The sequence below is a fragment of the Barbatula barbatula genome, assembly GCF_947034865.1.
Source record: "Barbatula barbatula genome assembly, chromosome: 10".
Taxonomy (NCBI): domain Eukaryota; kingdom Metazoa; phylum Chordata; class Actinopteri; order Cypriniformes; family Nemacheilidae; genus Barbatula; species Barbatula barbatula.
The window spans coordinates 4416854-4431053 of NC_136773.1; the positions used below are offsets into that span (position 1 = coordinate 4416854).

Sequence of the window (14200 nt, forward strand, 5' to 3'; positions counted from 1 at the left end):
CGTGAAATATCCAGTGCAATGGTGCTCCTCTGGGCTTCAATCGCTTGACTCTGTGGGTAAAAACAGACAGCATTAGTCTCTTGGCGAACGAGCCCAGAGTGGTGTGTTTGTGAGGGTTTTATGCCGAGCAGCTAATCAGCAACAGGTGTGGGCAATCAGCATTAGCTGCCGGGTCGTTTTCCAGGTGACACTGATCCTGGATCTGTACCCTCCACCACAAATATCATATATGATATTAAAAGACATATTTATATGTCAAAATGTTTTGCTGCATCCGGGTTAACGTTTGTTATTAGTTTCGAGTGGTTGTTATCTGGGAATAAAGACCCTGCAAATGTTGCGACTGGCCAAGCAGAATCAGGCCTTTCAACGAGCCGTGTAATAAGCTAAAATAAAAGGCATGGTATGATTTCATGGTCAGTATTTGTGCTGTGTTGATATGGAGGTGTGATACATTTCTAACACGTCTTCAGAATGTTTGTGTAAATGTTTGATATACATTGAAAAGTATGTCTGTGTTCATCATTCTCTCACTCACTCCATCCATGCTGTATGTATGAAGAGCCCAGGTGGCTGCAGCAGACATGATACACTTACATAAGTTGCTCACAGACTGCTTGAATACACAAGTCATCCTTTGATACATGAAAGAAATATAGGTCCAATAATTAATAAAACAATTTATAAATAATAAGGACAAGACTATTACAATAAACTTACTGCAAGAAGTCAGAGTGTTACATTTTCCCCCTTGGTCTAAAGTAAGGTCTAATTTATTTTGATGTAAAATACAAACCTGCCTCATAGTATTCTCTTTAGTGCTCTAGTATTTAATAACAATAAAAATTTTTTGGTATGTGATTCAAATGACAAAGAAATACTAGACAGGGCTGGACTCGGACAAAAAAAGGGCCCTGGCAATTTTGCTCAGACCGGCCCACCACAATCGGTCGGACACAACCAACCAGTACACTATCCTTCCGGTCCCTGTAGATATGCATATCTACTGTTCCATTCCCCGAAAAACCTACAAAGCTGAGAACTAAGTGCCATGGACCAGTGTACCACTGCAAGTGGACCAGTGTACTGACTCTATCTTGACTGACTCCCTGGTGATAGACCTACACCTACTTGAGGGGTGATTCGCGCGAATGGAGCGTTAGTAAGGGAAGCCAAACAATCCCAAAGTGGGACGAGACAGCGGGGTATTACAGAGCTCGCGCGCACTGACATGTCATCTTCGCGATTCAATTTCCTAGCTACGATATTGGAAGTCATTGAAGTTTCTGCTTTGTACAGGTCTTTCCGTAGCCTCTATAGTATAGAGTCTATACATATGTGCAGTTCTTTAAAGTATCGATGCACAACACTACCGTTTACTTGTACACTATTAAAGAAAATAATAAAAAAAGATTATGCATTTCATCCTGATTTCCTTTGTCTTCTGTAGTGAAAAACTGATAGACTTCAGCAAGAGAACCAATGTAAATGTTTTTAAGGAATGAGGGGTTTCTTTATTGTACATTTGAGTGTACGGTTTGCGCTGTTTAAATATGGGTGGGCTGGTGGTGGTGCTAGGAAACATGTCTGTGTGCGCTGACGTTTACCAACCAGGAGTTTGCTCTAGTAGGGACGTGTACGGTTAGTGTACGTTTTTCTTTTTCCTCTTACACATATAAAAAAAGTATGAGCATAGTAGCGGTTCTGTCAACCTTGCAATGTTTACTTAGTGCGTAGTGCACGTGAAGGACTGTAATACTTGAGAAGTTCACTCAAGTAGTAAGGAGCTAAACCATGCAGGGCTTTATAGGCAATAAGCAAGATTTTTAAAGTTAATGCGATACTTTATAGGTAACCAGTGCATGGTTGACAGAACCTGCTAATATGCTCATACTTTTTTGTACGTGTAAGAAACTCGAGCTGCCGCATTTTGGACCAGCTGGAGTTTTTGTAATAGGCCTGCAGGGCAACCACCTAATAGTGCATTACAGTAATCTAGTCTTGATGTCATAAAGTCTTGGATGTTTTGGAAAAACACAATTTTACAGGTGTTGGCGACCTGGTTCTCAAATGACAGAGTACTATCGAATAAAACGCCAATATTCTTTGCTGAAGATGCGGGTTTTATGGAACATCCATCAATAGTTAAGCAGTATTCTTGGTTGTTACGTATGGCGGTTTTCGGTCCAATAAGTAACACTTCGTTTTTTTCCGAGTTCAGTAATAAAAAGATTGCTACTCTTCCACTTTTTTATATCGACTATACATACCACTTTTCGATGGAATTGCTGTGTTTCATGAGCCTTCGAGGAAATATATAGTTGCGCATCATCAGGATAACAGTGAAAGCTTACTCTGTCGCTTTAATCATCTCCTAGAGGGGCATAGGCCCTAAGAGCATAGGCCCTAAGACTAAGTCCTGTGGTACACCATACTGGACTTGCGATTTGCGTGATACCTCATTGTTTATTGCTACATATTGAAAACGGTCGCATTAATAAGATCTAAGCCAACTCAAAGCTATTGGTCAATGGTGTCGAATGCAGCACTAAGATCTAGCAGCACCAATAAGGAGATACAACCTCGGTCAGACTTCTCCTTAGGGGCGCTGTAGTTAGTCGTTTGTTCAGCGGGTTTCACTTCTGGTTGCATAGTTATCATTTTTTCTCTAATATCTTGAACTATTATGAACTATTTCCCAAATAAAATCCATGGTTGGTAATACCTAAAATTTCAAAATCAAGTGCCGGTGGTAGATCCTTTTTCTAGGCTGCATTAGTTAGATCAACCAGGACCAGGAACACTTCCAATAACAACTGATGTATTTATTGCATTAAAGAATGCAGAACAGCACTCTACGTAGGGTGGAGAATGGAAAGCTTACCCGACAAGAGCTGAGATGATAGAGCTGGATAAAGAACGACTTGACATGTCTTCACTATGAAATTTAAACTGCTATTAGATTATTAATGATCATCTTAAATCTATAATTTAGATTTTATTTATTTTTATTTTGCCTTGTTGTGCAAGCACTGCCGAACTTGTGCAGAGGCTGCAGCTTTTGCCAGAGGTGAACTGGAATCCCCTGGTTGGACCTGGGTTCTCCTGAAGTTTTATTTTTCTTCATTGTAGTTTTGGGTTCCTTGCCACCGTTTGCATATTGTTTTGCACGGTTTGCCTGGCCAGGAGGGCTGCTTTAGAATTTTAAAGTTTTCCTTAATATTGCATATACAAAAGTGTAGTATAATGCAATGTACAGTAAGTGGCTTTGGATCAAAGCTTCTGCCAAACGCATAAATGTAAATGTAGGAATTTATAGTCTGTTTAATCTTTGACCTGTGTTTGGCTCACCTTTATCTTAAATATGTGATCTTCCGTGATAACAGCTGTGTGTGTGTGCGTGCATCTCTGTGCGTCCATTTGTGTGCATCCATAATATTTTGTGAGTGGACTGTTTCAGTGTGTGTGTGTCTTCTCACCTTCTTTTGTTTTTACTCACCTTCTTACTATGTTTTTCCCCATAGTCAATATGTTTCTTGTAAGCTGCTTTGTAACAAATGAAACATTTAAAAAGTGCTATATTAATAATATTGACTTGAAACATAAAATGGCAGGTTACTTAGATTCTTGATGTGGGTTGTCTGATATCTGTGACCACCAGATCTGTGAACACCGGAGAGTGGCTCAGACATAAATGTATTTTATGATTACATAGAAGAATGTTGTTTTTGTCTGAATGGTTCTATAAATAACCTTTTACATTGGAAGAACCTTTCTGTTTCACAAATGGTTCTTAGTGGAACCAAGAATGGACCAATCGTTCTGACAGTTAGCAACAATTTGTCCATTCTTGGAGTATCACTGGAGGGCAGATAACGCCCACATTCCAAGGCATCAAAGGACATCGCAATCTAATGATTGCTTTCCTTCCTGTCTACTCATCTGATACATTTTTATAGGGCACTACACAGATGTACCCTTCAATGTCCCACAATCCTGTGCGTGTCATGGATTGATTGATACATTTTGGGGTTACGTTTTATATTCACTTTCTACAAATTTAGATTTAATTTTTACTGAGAAATTTGTAATGTAAAGTTGTCAAAATATTATATGTTTGGTATCGCCAAAAGTTTGTTATAACCCTAACTCTTGTTATATTTCAAATAGAACTACATTAGTGAGCCTTGATCTGAAGTAGTTCTAACAATGGGTCTCACTAGATCTCTCTGAAATGTTTATATTGACGCAAAGTCAGTCTTAAGGGAAGTCTTAATGACGGCAAGGACATAATTTATTAAGAGCATTTATTAATAGCAATTATTTATAGTGCTTATATTGCCTTTTATTTGTCAAGATTTTATAAAACAGAAGTCTTTTATACTTGTTGTGTTAGTTTTCCTCAGTGCTGACTAAGACTTTCATCTCTGCAGAACAAGATGTTTCCTGGATTTTAGTCCGTTGCTTACAGGTAAGCGGGAGGTTTGTATCTGGATTACACAGAAGATGCCAACGCTGTCAAAACAGAGCAAATATATTAACCTTGTAAGAGTTTAATAGAGCTCAGTTAAATCGCATGACTAATGAAGTAAATCAACTTCAAATGTGTTTTGAACTGTGCCATAACAGTACCGGTAATTCAACACAATTCTACCTTGACGATGTACACTTATATAGGCAAAAGGGACGGACATGTTTTTTATTCTCACCTTTCTCAGGCTTCCTTTTCCAGCCAAGAGTCGAACCAGTGCCCATCCAGGCACCAGCAGAATGGAGGAAAGGGCCAGTAACCAGCCTACTGCATGAGCCCAGTCTGGGTACACGTACCAGCGGTTAAACGTCAGGGGCTTATACTGCACCAGAGAACAGACAAGAGACACCTGAAACAGAATAAAATAAATTCTGACAATTTGTTCAAGAAAACCCAGGGCAGGTAAATAATAGATATTGGTTGAATTTTTTCATCCGATGTGAAGCCTTAACAAATAAAAATAGATATACACACACCAGAGACACAAGAGGAGTCAGGTATTTCCAGCACAGTTTAAATATGTAGTTGGGTCGTGTCTTTGTCATGTCTTCAATGATGTCAAACATTCTCTCAGCACCTGTGGTATAAGAATTTATGTAGTTTTGTTTGTTTAATTTAAAGATAACATTTGCCTTTTACACATTATTGGTCTGTCTGAATGTCTCAGAGACATGATGAGTGAATGGAAAATCATTATTTCTATAGCTTGTCTGTAACTTACCAAAGACCCAACCCATGGCCAGAGACTCGAACACTGCGATGAAAAGAAGACTTGCTCCATTGTAACCAAAGTAGTCAAACAACTGGAATACATACATCCCCCCCTGCAGGTCACAAAACAACATTACATATAGATTTTGTGCTGTTTAAAGGCATACTAAGAGATGAAATGAAAATTCTGTCAAAATGACTCACCCTGAAGTTGTATGATATCACTAGGACTATTTTATATGATAAATTATATATTTGTATTCAACTGAAGAAAGGAGAATACATTTTTATGTGAACTATTTTTTTATTTGGTCTCACACCAAATAAAAAATTATAAAAAATTATAACTATGCAACCAGAAGTGAATCCCGCTGAACAAACAACTAACTACAGCGCCTCTAAGGAGAAATTACGTTTATTTTCTACTATAGATCACAATGAACTCTCTAAAATCATTAAATCATCTAAATCAACTTCATGCATGTTAGACCCAATACCTACAAATCTACTGAAAGAGATGCTCCCAGAAATTATAGATCCTCTACTTAGCATTATTAACTCATCTCTGACATTAGGACATGTGCCTTAAGCATATAAGGTGGCTGTTATAAGGCCCCTTGTCAAAAAAAACCCATCTGGACCCTGGAGAACTAGTTAACTACAGACCTATTTCGAATCTACCTTTCTTTTTTCTAAAGTTCTGGAAAAAGTAGTCTCAATTCCAATATACTCCTTCCTCCAAAGGAATGAGATTAATGAAGATTTCCAGTCTGGATTTAGAGCACATCACAGTACAGAGACTGCTCTGATTAGAGTTACAACTTAATCTGCTTATGGCGTCCGACCGAGGTTGTATCTCCTTATTGGTGCTGCTAGATCTTAGTGCTGCATTCGACACCATTTACCACAGCATGCTCCTACATAGACTCGAAAATGATGTCGGTATTAAGGAAATAGTTTTGAAATGGCTTAGATCTTATTTATGCGACCGTTTTCAATATGTAGCAATAAACAATAAGGTATCACGCAAATCACAAGTCCAGTACCACAGGGCTCAGTCTTAGGGCCTATGTTCTTCGCATTATACATGCTACCTCTAGGAGATATAATAAAGCGACACGGAGTAAGCTTTCACTGTTATGCTGATAATACGCAACTTTATATTTCCTCGAAGCCTCATGAAACACAGCAATTCCATTGAATAGTAGAATGCATAGCCGATATAAAAAAGTGGATGAGTAGCAATTTTTTATTACTGAACTCGGACAAAACTGAAGTGTTACTTATCGGACCGAAAACCACCCTACGTAACAACCAAGAATACTGCTTAACTATTGATGGATCTTCCATAAAACCCTCATCTTCAGCTAAGAATCTTGGCTTTATATTCGATAGTACTCTGTCATTTGAGAACCAGGTCGCCAACACCTGTAAAATTGTGATTTTCCATCTTAAAAATATATCTAAATTACGTCATATGCTGTCACCATCAGAAGCAGAGAAGCTTATACATGCCTTTATGACATCAATACTAGATTACTGTAATGCACTATTAGGTGGTTGCCCTGCAGGCCTATTACAAAAAATCCAACTGGTCCAAAATGAGGCAGCTCGAGTTCTTACGCGTACAAAAAAGTATGAGCATATTAGCCCGGTTCTGTCAACCTTGCACTGGTGACCTATAAAGCATCGCATAAACCTTAAAATCTTGCTTATTACCTATAAAGCCTTGCCTGGTTTAGCTCCTCACTACTTGAGAGAACTTCTAGCGTATTATAGTCCATCACGTGCACTACGCTCTCAGGTGTCAGGTCAGTTGGTAATACCTAGAATTTCAAAATCAAGTGCAGGCGGCAGATCCTTTTCCTATCTAGCACCTAAACTTTGGAACAGTCTTCCCAGCACTGTCCGGGAGGCAGACACACTGTCAGTTTAAATCTAGACTAAAGACGCATCTTTTTAATCTTGCATACACTACACTATCATAATATATATATTTCAAAGATCTAGGCTGCACTAGTTAGATCAACCGGAACCAGGGACACTTCCAATAACAACTGATGCATTTGTTGCATCAAAGAGTGCAGAACAGTACTCTACTCTCAGCCAGTCTTGTCTCATTGTTCCAAGGTTACTAGAGCGGGCAGGATGCAGTCCAAGGTTACCGGAGCGGGCAGGGCGCAATCCATTCCCAGACCTGACAAATGCTGGACGAAGGACGTGGCGACTCTACAAAACTTCAGTCGCTATTAGATTATTAATGATAATTTTAAATCTAACTTTTTTAATATTTCCTTGTTGTGCAAGCACTGTCGATCTTGTGCAGAGGCTGCAGTTTTTGCCAGAGGGGAACTGGAATCCCCTGGTTAGGCCTCTGAGGTTTTTTTTCTCCTCCAATTGAGTTTTGGGTTCCTCGCCACCGTTTGCATACTGTTTTGCACTGTTTGCCTGGCCGGGGGGCTGCTGGAATTTGATAGTCTTTTTTTAATTAACATTGCATATATGAATTTATTGTGTGTCTGATATTTGACCTGTGTTTTGACTTCCATAACCTATTATGTTTTACTTATAGTCAATGTTTTCTTGTACAGCTGCTTTGTAACAATGAAAATTGCTATATAAATAAAGCTGACTTGACTTAACACATTCACACACACATTGTTTCCTCTAACCTCTGTGACCATGATAAGTTGGCACACGAAGCAACCAAGACAGAAGAAAAGGAGAAACATTTCTCGACGTCCAGCCTTGCGCAGCACCGTGGGGAACTGGTCAGTCACCGATGTTATAAAAACCTCCATTGCAACAAACTGCAGTGAAACCAGGCAAAGGAAGTGCATTAGAACTAACACCATACTGCGCTTCTATTTTAACTTATAATTTTTTTGTATTTTTAAATTAACAATGATATATATTGTGAATTATCACTTTCATCTGTAAGGTTTTATTTTCTCAAGCAGTTGCTTTCGGATTAATTTCAAACTAATTAAAAAAAAAAGCACTTAGCACATTACTTGAAACTGTATACTAATGATGGTGCATACTGCTGAAAATAACCATAAGAAGGTAAAACCACAGCCATGAATAGATGCACATAGTCAGTAACTCTGTTTATTTTCGATTAATCATTGCCTAAATGCCACAGATATAGTCACGCAACTGAAGGTCTTTGGTCGTTTCATTGGCCAAGGCCCATGTACAGTTCATATTTATGTGAGGTTAAACTCACCTGTGTGTCTAGACCCAGCAAAATAATCATGACAAAGAAACACACAGCCCACAGCTGAGGAAAAGGCATCATAGCAACTGCCTGTGGATAGGCTATAAATGCTAGACCTGGACCTGAAACAGACAGATATATGAGGTTGAGTGTTCAGTATTAAAATGTTTTGCTTCAGTTAGTAAATCCCATTACCCGGCTCATCCTGTTTTGTTAGAGTAGCCTACCTGATTCTGCCACCTCCTCAATGGGGGCGCCCTGTTCATGGGCCATGAAGCCCAGGACTGAGAACACAGCAAAACCAGCCACTAAACTGGTACCACTATTCAAAAGACAAAGCCATAAACAGTCCCTAAAAGGGAAAACATGGGTTACTTTATATGGACACCCACATACTTACAGGTTTACTTTCTTAACTAAATGGGGTCATTCCACAGACTTCTATAAACATCTATTTGTCCCCCTAAAATATAGTTTAGACACACGCATCCAAAATTTAAAAGTCAAGAATGTGTTCATACACAAAACACAAAGTAAATCCACAATATCTTTATGATAAATACATTAAGTTTTGAGTAACATCCAGATAATCCAGTGTCTGAATAAAAGTTTCCTACCGTGATATGTATACCGACCATAATATAGGGCCAAACATAAAACCCTGAGGTAGCCTTCAACTGAACCCAAGGAATTTATCTGTGAGGTACAATGTAAAACTTTGCAGTAGTTTTTGCAGCAGGTTTGCCAGTAACTAGATTTAATGACTAACTTTAATAAAAAATTAAACACTTTGACTTTTGAGATTCAAAATGAGCAAGAAGATACTGGCATTAGCACAGCAACAGTCCAAAAACAGACTTTCTTCCTAAGCATTTCGTTCTTGTTTTGTGTAAAAATATTTAAAACTTCTTAAATTATGATACATTAACATAATAAAAGTGACCCAATATATTTAGTCTTGTTTTATGAAAGAAAAACATATAAACTAGGCAAGTTTAATAAAACAAAATTGTACATTAAATCGACAGTAACTTACCGGCTAACCTTGAAATTACAGCAAACTTTTACAGTGTAGGACTCAAATCAAGTACTAGACTCTTAAAAATGAAGGTGCTTAAAATGTTCTTCAAAGCGTTTTCATAGATGTATCTTTACATAACCTTTTACCAAAAATGGTTCTCTTTCTTACCTTTTTATAATCTGAAGACAAAGAACCTTTTGTGAAACAAACATTTTGTGGCATTGTGAAGAATTTAATATGTTGCCTTTTGTTCACTTCAGTTGTTAACTCTTTCACTTGTTTCATAAGTAACAATACTAACCTGTAACAGTTGTTGTTGTATTTATTATAGCTGCCTAGTACAGTAAGACAAGCTGTACACAAACCATAAGAAAAGAAGATCTGAGATCCTGCCTCCATCCAAACCTGAACACACAACATATGGGAAAATGGATTCAGGAAGGGACCCAAAATACATACATTTAGTCTTTATGTGTGGGTTTAAAGTCTCATGGAGTCATTTGCCCTGGGTACCTGTGGATCAGCGAGACGGGATGGTTCAGGGTACAGGTAAAACATTATGCCCTGTAGGGCTCCAGGAAGAGTCAACCCACGAATCAGCAACACCAGTAACATCACATAAGGAAATGTGGCTGTGAAATACACCACCTAGAAACATTCATAATTCTAAATTATATTAATTACTCTATAAAGAAGTCAATGTAGAAGAGGACAAATTTTATTTTCAGAATTTGTACATTTTTGGGTTTGATAAAAATAGAGAAAATATTCTCCAGTTGCATTTTTACTCACCTTGCCTGTAGATTTGACACCTTTCCAGGCACAGAAATAACATACAATCCACATTGCAATGAGACACAGAACAATTTCCCAGTTGATGTTACCCATCTGCTCAATACCTCCAGAGAGAACCAGAACTCTGCGCCTGTACAGTGTGGTAAGATACACAGTTATGTGATTTACAGAGCTTTACCTCATTAACGTGTGTGTGTAAAGGGTGTGATTTGTAAAAGGAGTTCAAATTTTCATTGATATTTTGATATGTAAGCCTAAGGTTATTGAAGTACAACAAAATAGGAAGTTATATAAACTCAAAATCTTCTGTATATTCTAAAAGTTCACATTTGACTCCTTTACTGACCAACCTAGCAGATTATGGATCAGTAGCTAAGAAAAAACATGTTTTAATATTTAAACTTTATAAGAGGTTTACATATAGGATTAATGGACAGAAAATACTTCAGAATTTAGACAAAAAACCCCGCATTTATTTACTCCCAGAACTCAGTAGTTGAAGAGGTTGAATTCATTCTTGCAGTGTGATTGATTAAATTCATTGCAGCAAGATTAACACAGTGATCTAAACAAGGATAAAACAGAGTTACGTTAGCAGATAATGACGATTGTTAACTTTTGTTTTTTTATTGTTTATTTAATTTATTACCTGTGTTCCAGGTGTTGTCACAGCTGGCCCATGGCAGTTGAGAGCTGAAGGAGAAGAAGAGGTAGAAAAGCGCCCAAGCCAGAATGATGATGTAATACATGCAACTGTACAACACCAACAGCTGTCCTGCATAGCCAATACCTGACAGAAGAAAACACACATATTAACTATAGAATTGTTTCTACAAAAGTGTGATTGATCAACACTCATTGACTCATGACAAATCTATTCCTGCTGTTTTCAGTTGAACTCTGATTGTTCAAACTATTTTTAGGTATTCAGAATATATCCTCCATATTTTTGCTATCTGTTGTCAGGACATAATTTTGAGGTCTCAGAGTAATTAAAATTCAGAACAGATATGTGACGGATTAAAATATTGGTAAATATGAAATTTATTTTACTGATATATTAACCAGAACAGTGATCTCTCCAATGATCTAAAATAGCTTTAAATAGATTTGAATCACTTAAAATTTTAAATAATAAATTAAAACTTTTACCTTCAGCCAGTGGACAGAGACGATGCCAACATGTAATTCCACCTTCCCGTGTGTACTGTCCCATTGCTGTCTCTAGCAGGAACAGAGGAACCCCACAGGTAACCACAAACACCAGGTATGGAATAAGGAACGCACCTGAAAATACACCAGTGCAACGATACATTATTCTAGCCTTCCTGTTATCCTGAAATTAAAATTTAAAAAAAAATTAATAAGTGGTTAAAACATAACACCATATTTCCTATATGTTTTAGCCTATTGAATTGCTCCATTTACACTGAAAAATTCAGACATCACCAACTAGGGTAAAATGTGTACAGGGATTTAGAAAACTGTAAATGCACAAAATGTGCATGTTTATGAATTATTCTAATAAACTCTACAAAAATCAGAAAGCAACAGGGTTTAAAAATATAATCAGATTATTATATTTTGTGGGATCTCAAAGTAGCTGTGGGGTCAATTTGACCCCAAAGATAATAGGAGGGCTAGACATAGTATAAAATCAAGATAGAATAAAATATGAGGATATGATCGCCTACCTCCTCCATTCTTATAGCAGAGGTATGGAAACCTCCACACGTTACCCAGACCAATTACAATTCCTGCAACAGCCAGAAGAAACTCTGCTTTACTGCCCCAGTACCCTCTCTCCTCGGTCCGTTCTTCTTTGCCCATTACTTGGCTTTTTCCAACGGTTCTGTCAGGTGCTGTAGTCCACAGTGATGTAATTACACAGTAGTGAATGTAATGAAGTTTGTTCAGCAGTAAATATGTCAAGCAGCTGTAATGGAAAATGATTGGATAAGCCCAAAATGCCAAATCTGTGTAATGACAAACTAAATTTGCAGAATTACTTCATCTAGCGATAATAATCAACTTGCATTAACCAACCTGCACTACTCTTGTGTGATACTTTTGTCAGGACCCAGGTCTCTGGTTTGAGGCAGTCACTATAACAATTGAGCCACGTGGGGGAAGAGGTGTAACCCAGAAGATAAGGCACACAGCGGATTCAGCAGATCAGTTTATAAAAGGAAAAATGCCCAAACAATAGTTCCACAAGGCAGGGGAGACAATTCCACAAAGTTAAATGGTAGTTAATCCACAAATCAAAAATAGTAATTCCACAAGATGCAAAAAGGTACATTTTACATTTAGTCATTTAGCAGAGGCTTTTATCCAAAGCGACTTACAAAGAATTTAGGGAGCAATAAGTGATATGTCATAAAAGAGCAATAGTACGATAGGTGCTGTGGCAGGTTAAGAGACACTACGGACACAAGAGAGCTGGTGTAAACAACCCCGGAGGCGAATTTATTGTGACAAAGGGAGAAAGTGTCCAAATGTGACAACCCGGGGTGCTCGTGTCGAGAAGTCTGCCAATCCATGCTTGTGCAAAAGGGTTCCTCTGTGATTTTCTCGCTTGATTCTGCAAGATAGAAAAGACACAGCCCAGAGTGGAGTGTGAACGTGGTTTTTATGCACGGGCTGCCAGGCCGTTTCCCAGGTGACGCTGATCCTGGATCCTCTGCCACAGTGTTAATACAAAAAGTTACTAGTTTCAACAAAAGCTAGACCACTACCTATTCATGATGGGGTGGAGTGTAGGAGGGTGTGAACGTATGCCGGTGCAGATCCAGTGATAGTTCTGTAGGCAAGCATCAGAAAAATGATCCTGTAGATTCATCCTCTACAACATTAGGAAGATTAGACCTTTCCTATCAGTCCAGACTCTTGTCTTGTCCAAACTGGATTATTGCAATGTGCTTCTGGCTGGACTTCCTGCTTCCACAATCAAACCTCTCCAGATGATCCAGAATGTGGCGGCAAGAGTGGTCTTCAATGAATATATATATATTATATTTTTGGTTGATATCTGGCTCTAGCAGGCCAACTTACAAAATCAGCAGGGGATCAAATAATTATTTCCCTTAATGTATGGAAGGTGTTGTAATTGTGTTTTTGTCTGTTCTGTTCGTTTGTATTTTTATTGTTCTTTAGTTCTTTAGTCAAGTCAAGTCAGCTTTATTTATATAGTGCTTTTTACAATTTTCATTGTTACAAAGCAGCTGTACAAGAAAACATTGACTATAAGTAAAACATAAAAGGTTATGGAAGTCAAAACACAGGTCAAATATCAGACACAATAAATTCCTATATGCAGTGTTAATTAAATAAGACTATCAAATTCTAGCCGCCCCCCGGCCAGGCAAACAGTTCTCCTCCATTGGAGGAGAAAAAACCTCAGAGGGAAACCAGGCCTAACCAGGGGATTCCAGTTCCCCTCTGGCAAAAACTGCTGCCTCTGCACAAGCTCGACAGTGCTTTCACAACAAGGAAAAATAAAAAAGTTAGATTTAAAATTATCATTAATAATCTAATAGCGACTGAAGTTTTGTAGAGTCGCCACGTCCTTCGTCCAGCATTTGTCAGGTTTTGTCTTTAGTAACTCAGTGTGTTAAAACCGTGTGTAATCACTACTGGTCAATGTGACACTGTGTTCTGCAGGGTTAATTTTGTAGACAATATGTATGAATACAAAAGACCCGTAATTCTTTCTGGTTCCAAATGAGATGTATACAGTATGTAAGTCTGTCAATATGATAGAATGACTGTATATAAAAACAATGGATCACAGTTACAGTACCATAAAAACAAAATATTTTCACCATGTAACTGCAATAACTGTCATGATTCTGCCGCATCATGTCATGTTTCTCTTGGTTTAGTGGCAGGATCATGACAGAATCTCATGTTTTGTGTGGAG

General features: G+C 38.0%; 1 protein-coding gene across 1 annotated transcript; it reads right to left on the bottom strand.

Moving 5' to 3' along the window:
- Positions 1–4291: 4291 nt before the first annotated feature.
- LOC306899872 (sodium- and chloride-dependent GABA transporter 2-like) lies at positions 4292–12167 on the bottom strand. Its single transcript, XM_079466432.1, has 14 exons — positions 11973–12167; positions 11431–11565; positions 10928–11068; positions 10759–10843; positions 10276–10408; positions 9997–10131; positions 9785–9888; positions 8690–8814; positions 8472–8584; positions 7915–8052; positions 5253–5355; positions 5008–5108; positions 4710–4880; positions 4292–4515 (listed from the first exon to the last, which is right to left on the bottom strand). Exons 1-14 carry the CDS (start codon positions 12106–12108, stop codon positions 4393–4395), a joined length of 1743 nt encoding a protein of 580 aa, XP_079322558.1. The 5' UTR covers positions 12109–12167; the 3' UTR covers positions 4292–4392.
- Between the last annotated feature and the right edge of the window lie 2033 nt (positions 12168–14200).

What these genes read in the sequence shown, in the direction of transcription:
- LOC306899872 (XM_079466432.1), bottom strand. Translation starts at nt 12,108, where the DNA reads ATGGGCAAAGAAGAACGGACCGAGGAGAGAGGGTACTGGGGCAGTAAA. An exon ending in TGAGGAGGTGGCAGAATCAG is followed by an intron (nt 8,585 to 8,689) that starts GTAGGCTACTCT and finishes TGTCTGTTTCAG; the next exon opens with GTCCAGGTCTAGCATTTATA. An exon ending in TGCTGGGTCTAGACACACAG is followed by an intron (nt 8,053 to 8,471) that starts GTGAGTTTAACC and finishes GTTTCACTGCAG; the next exon opens with TTTGTTGCAATGGAGGTTTT.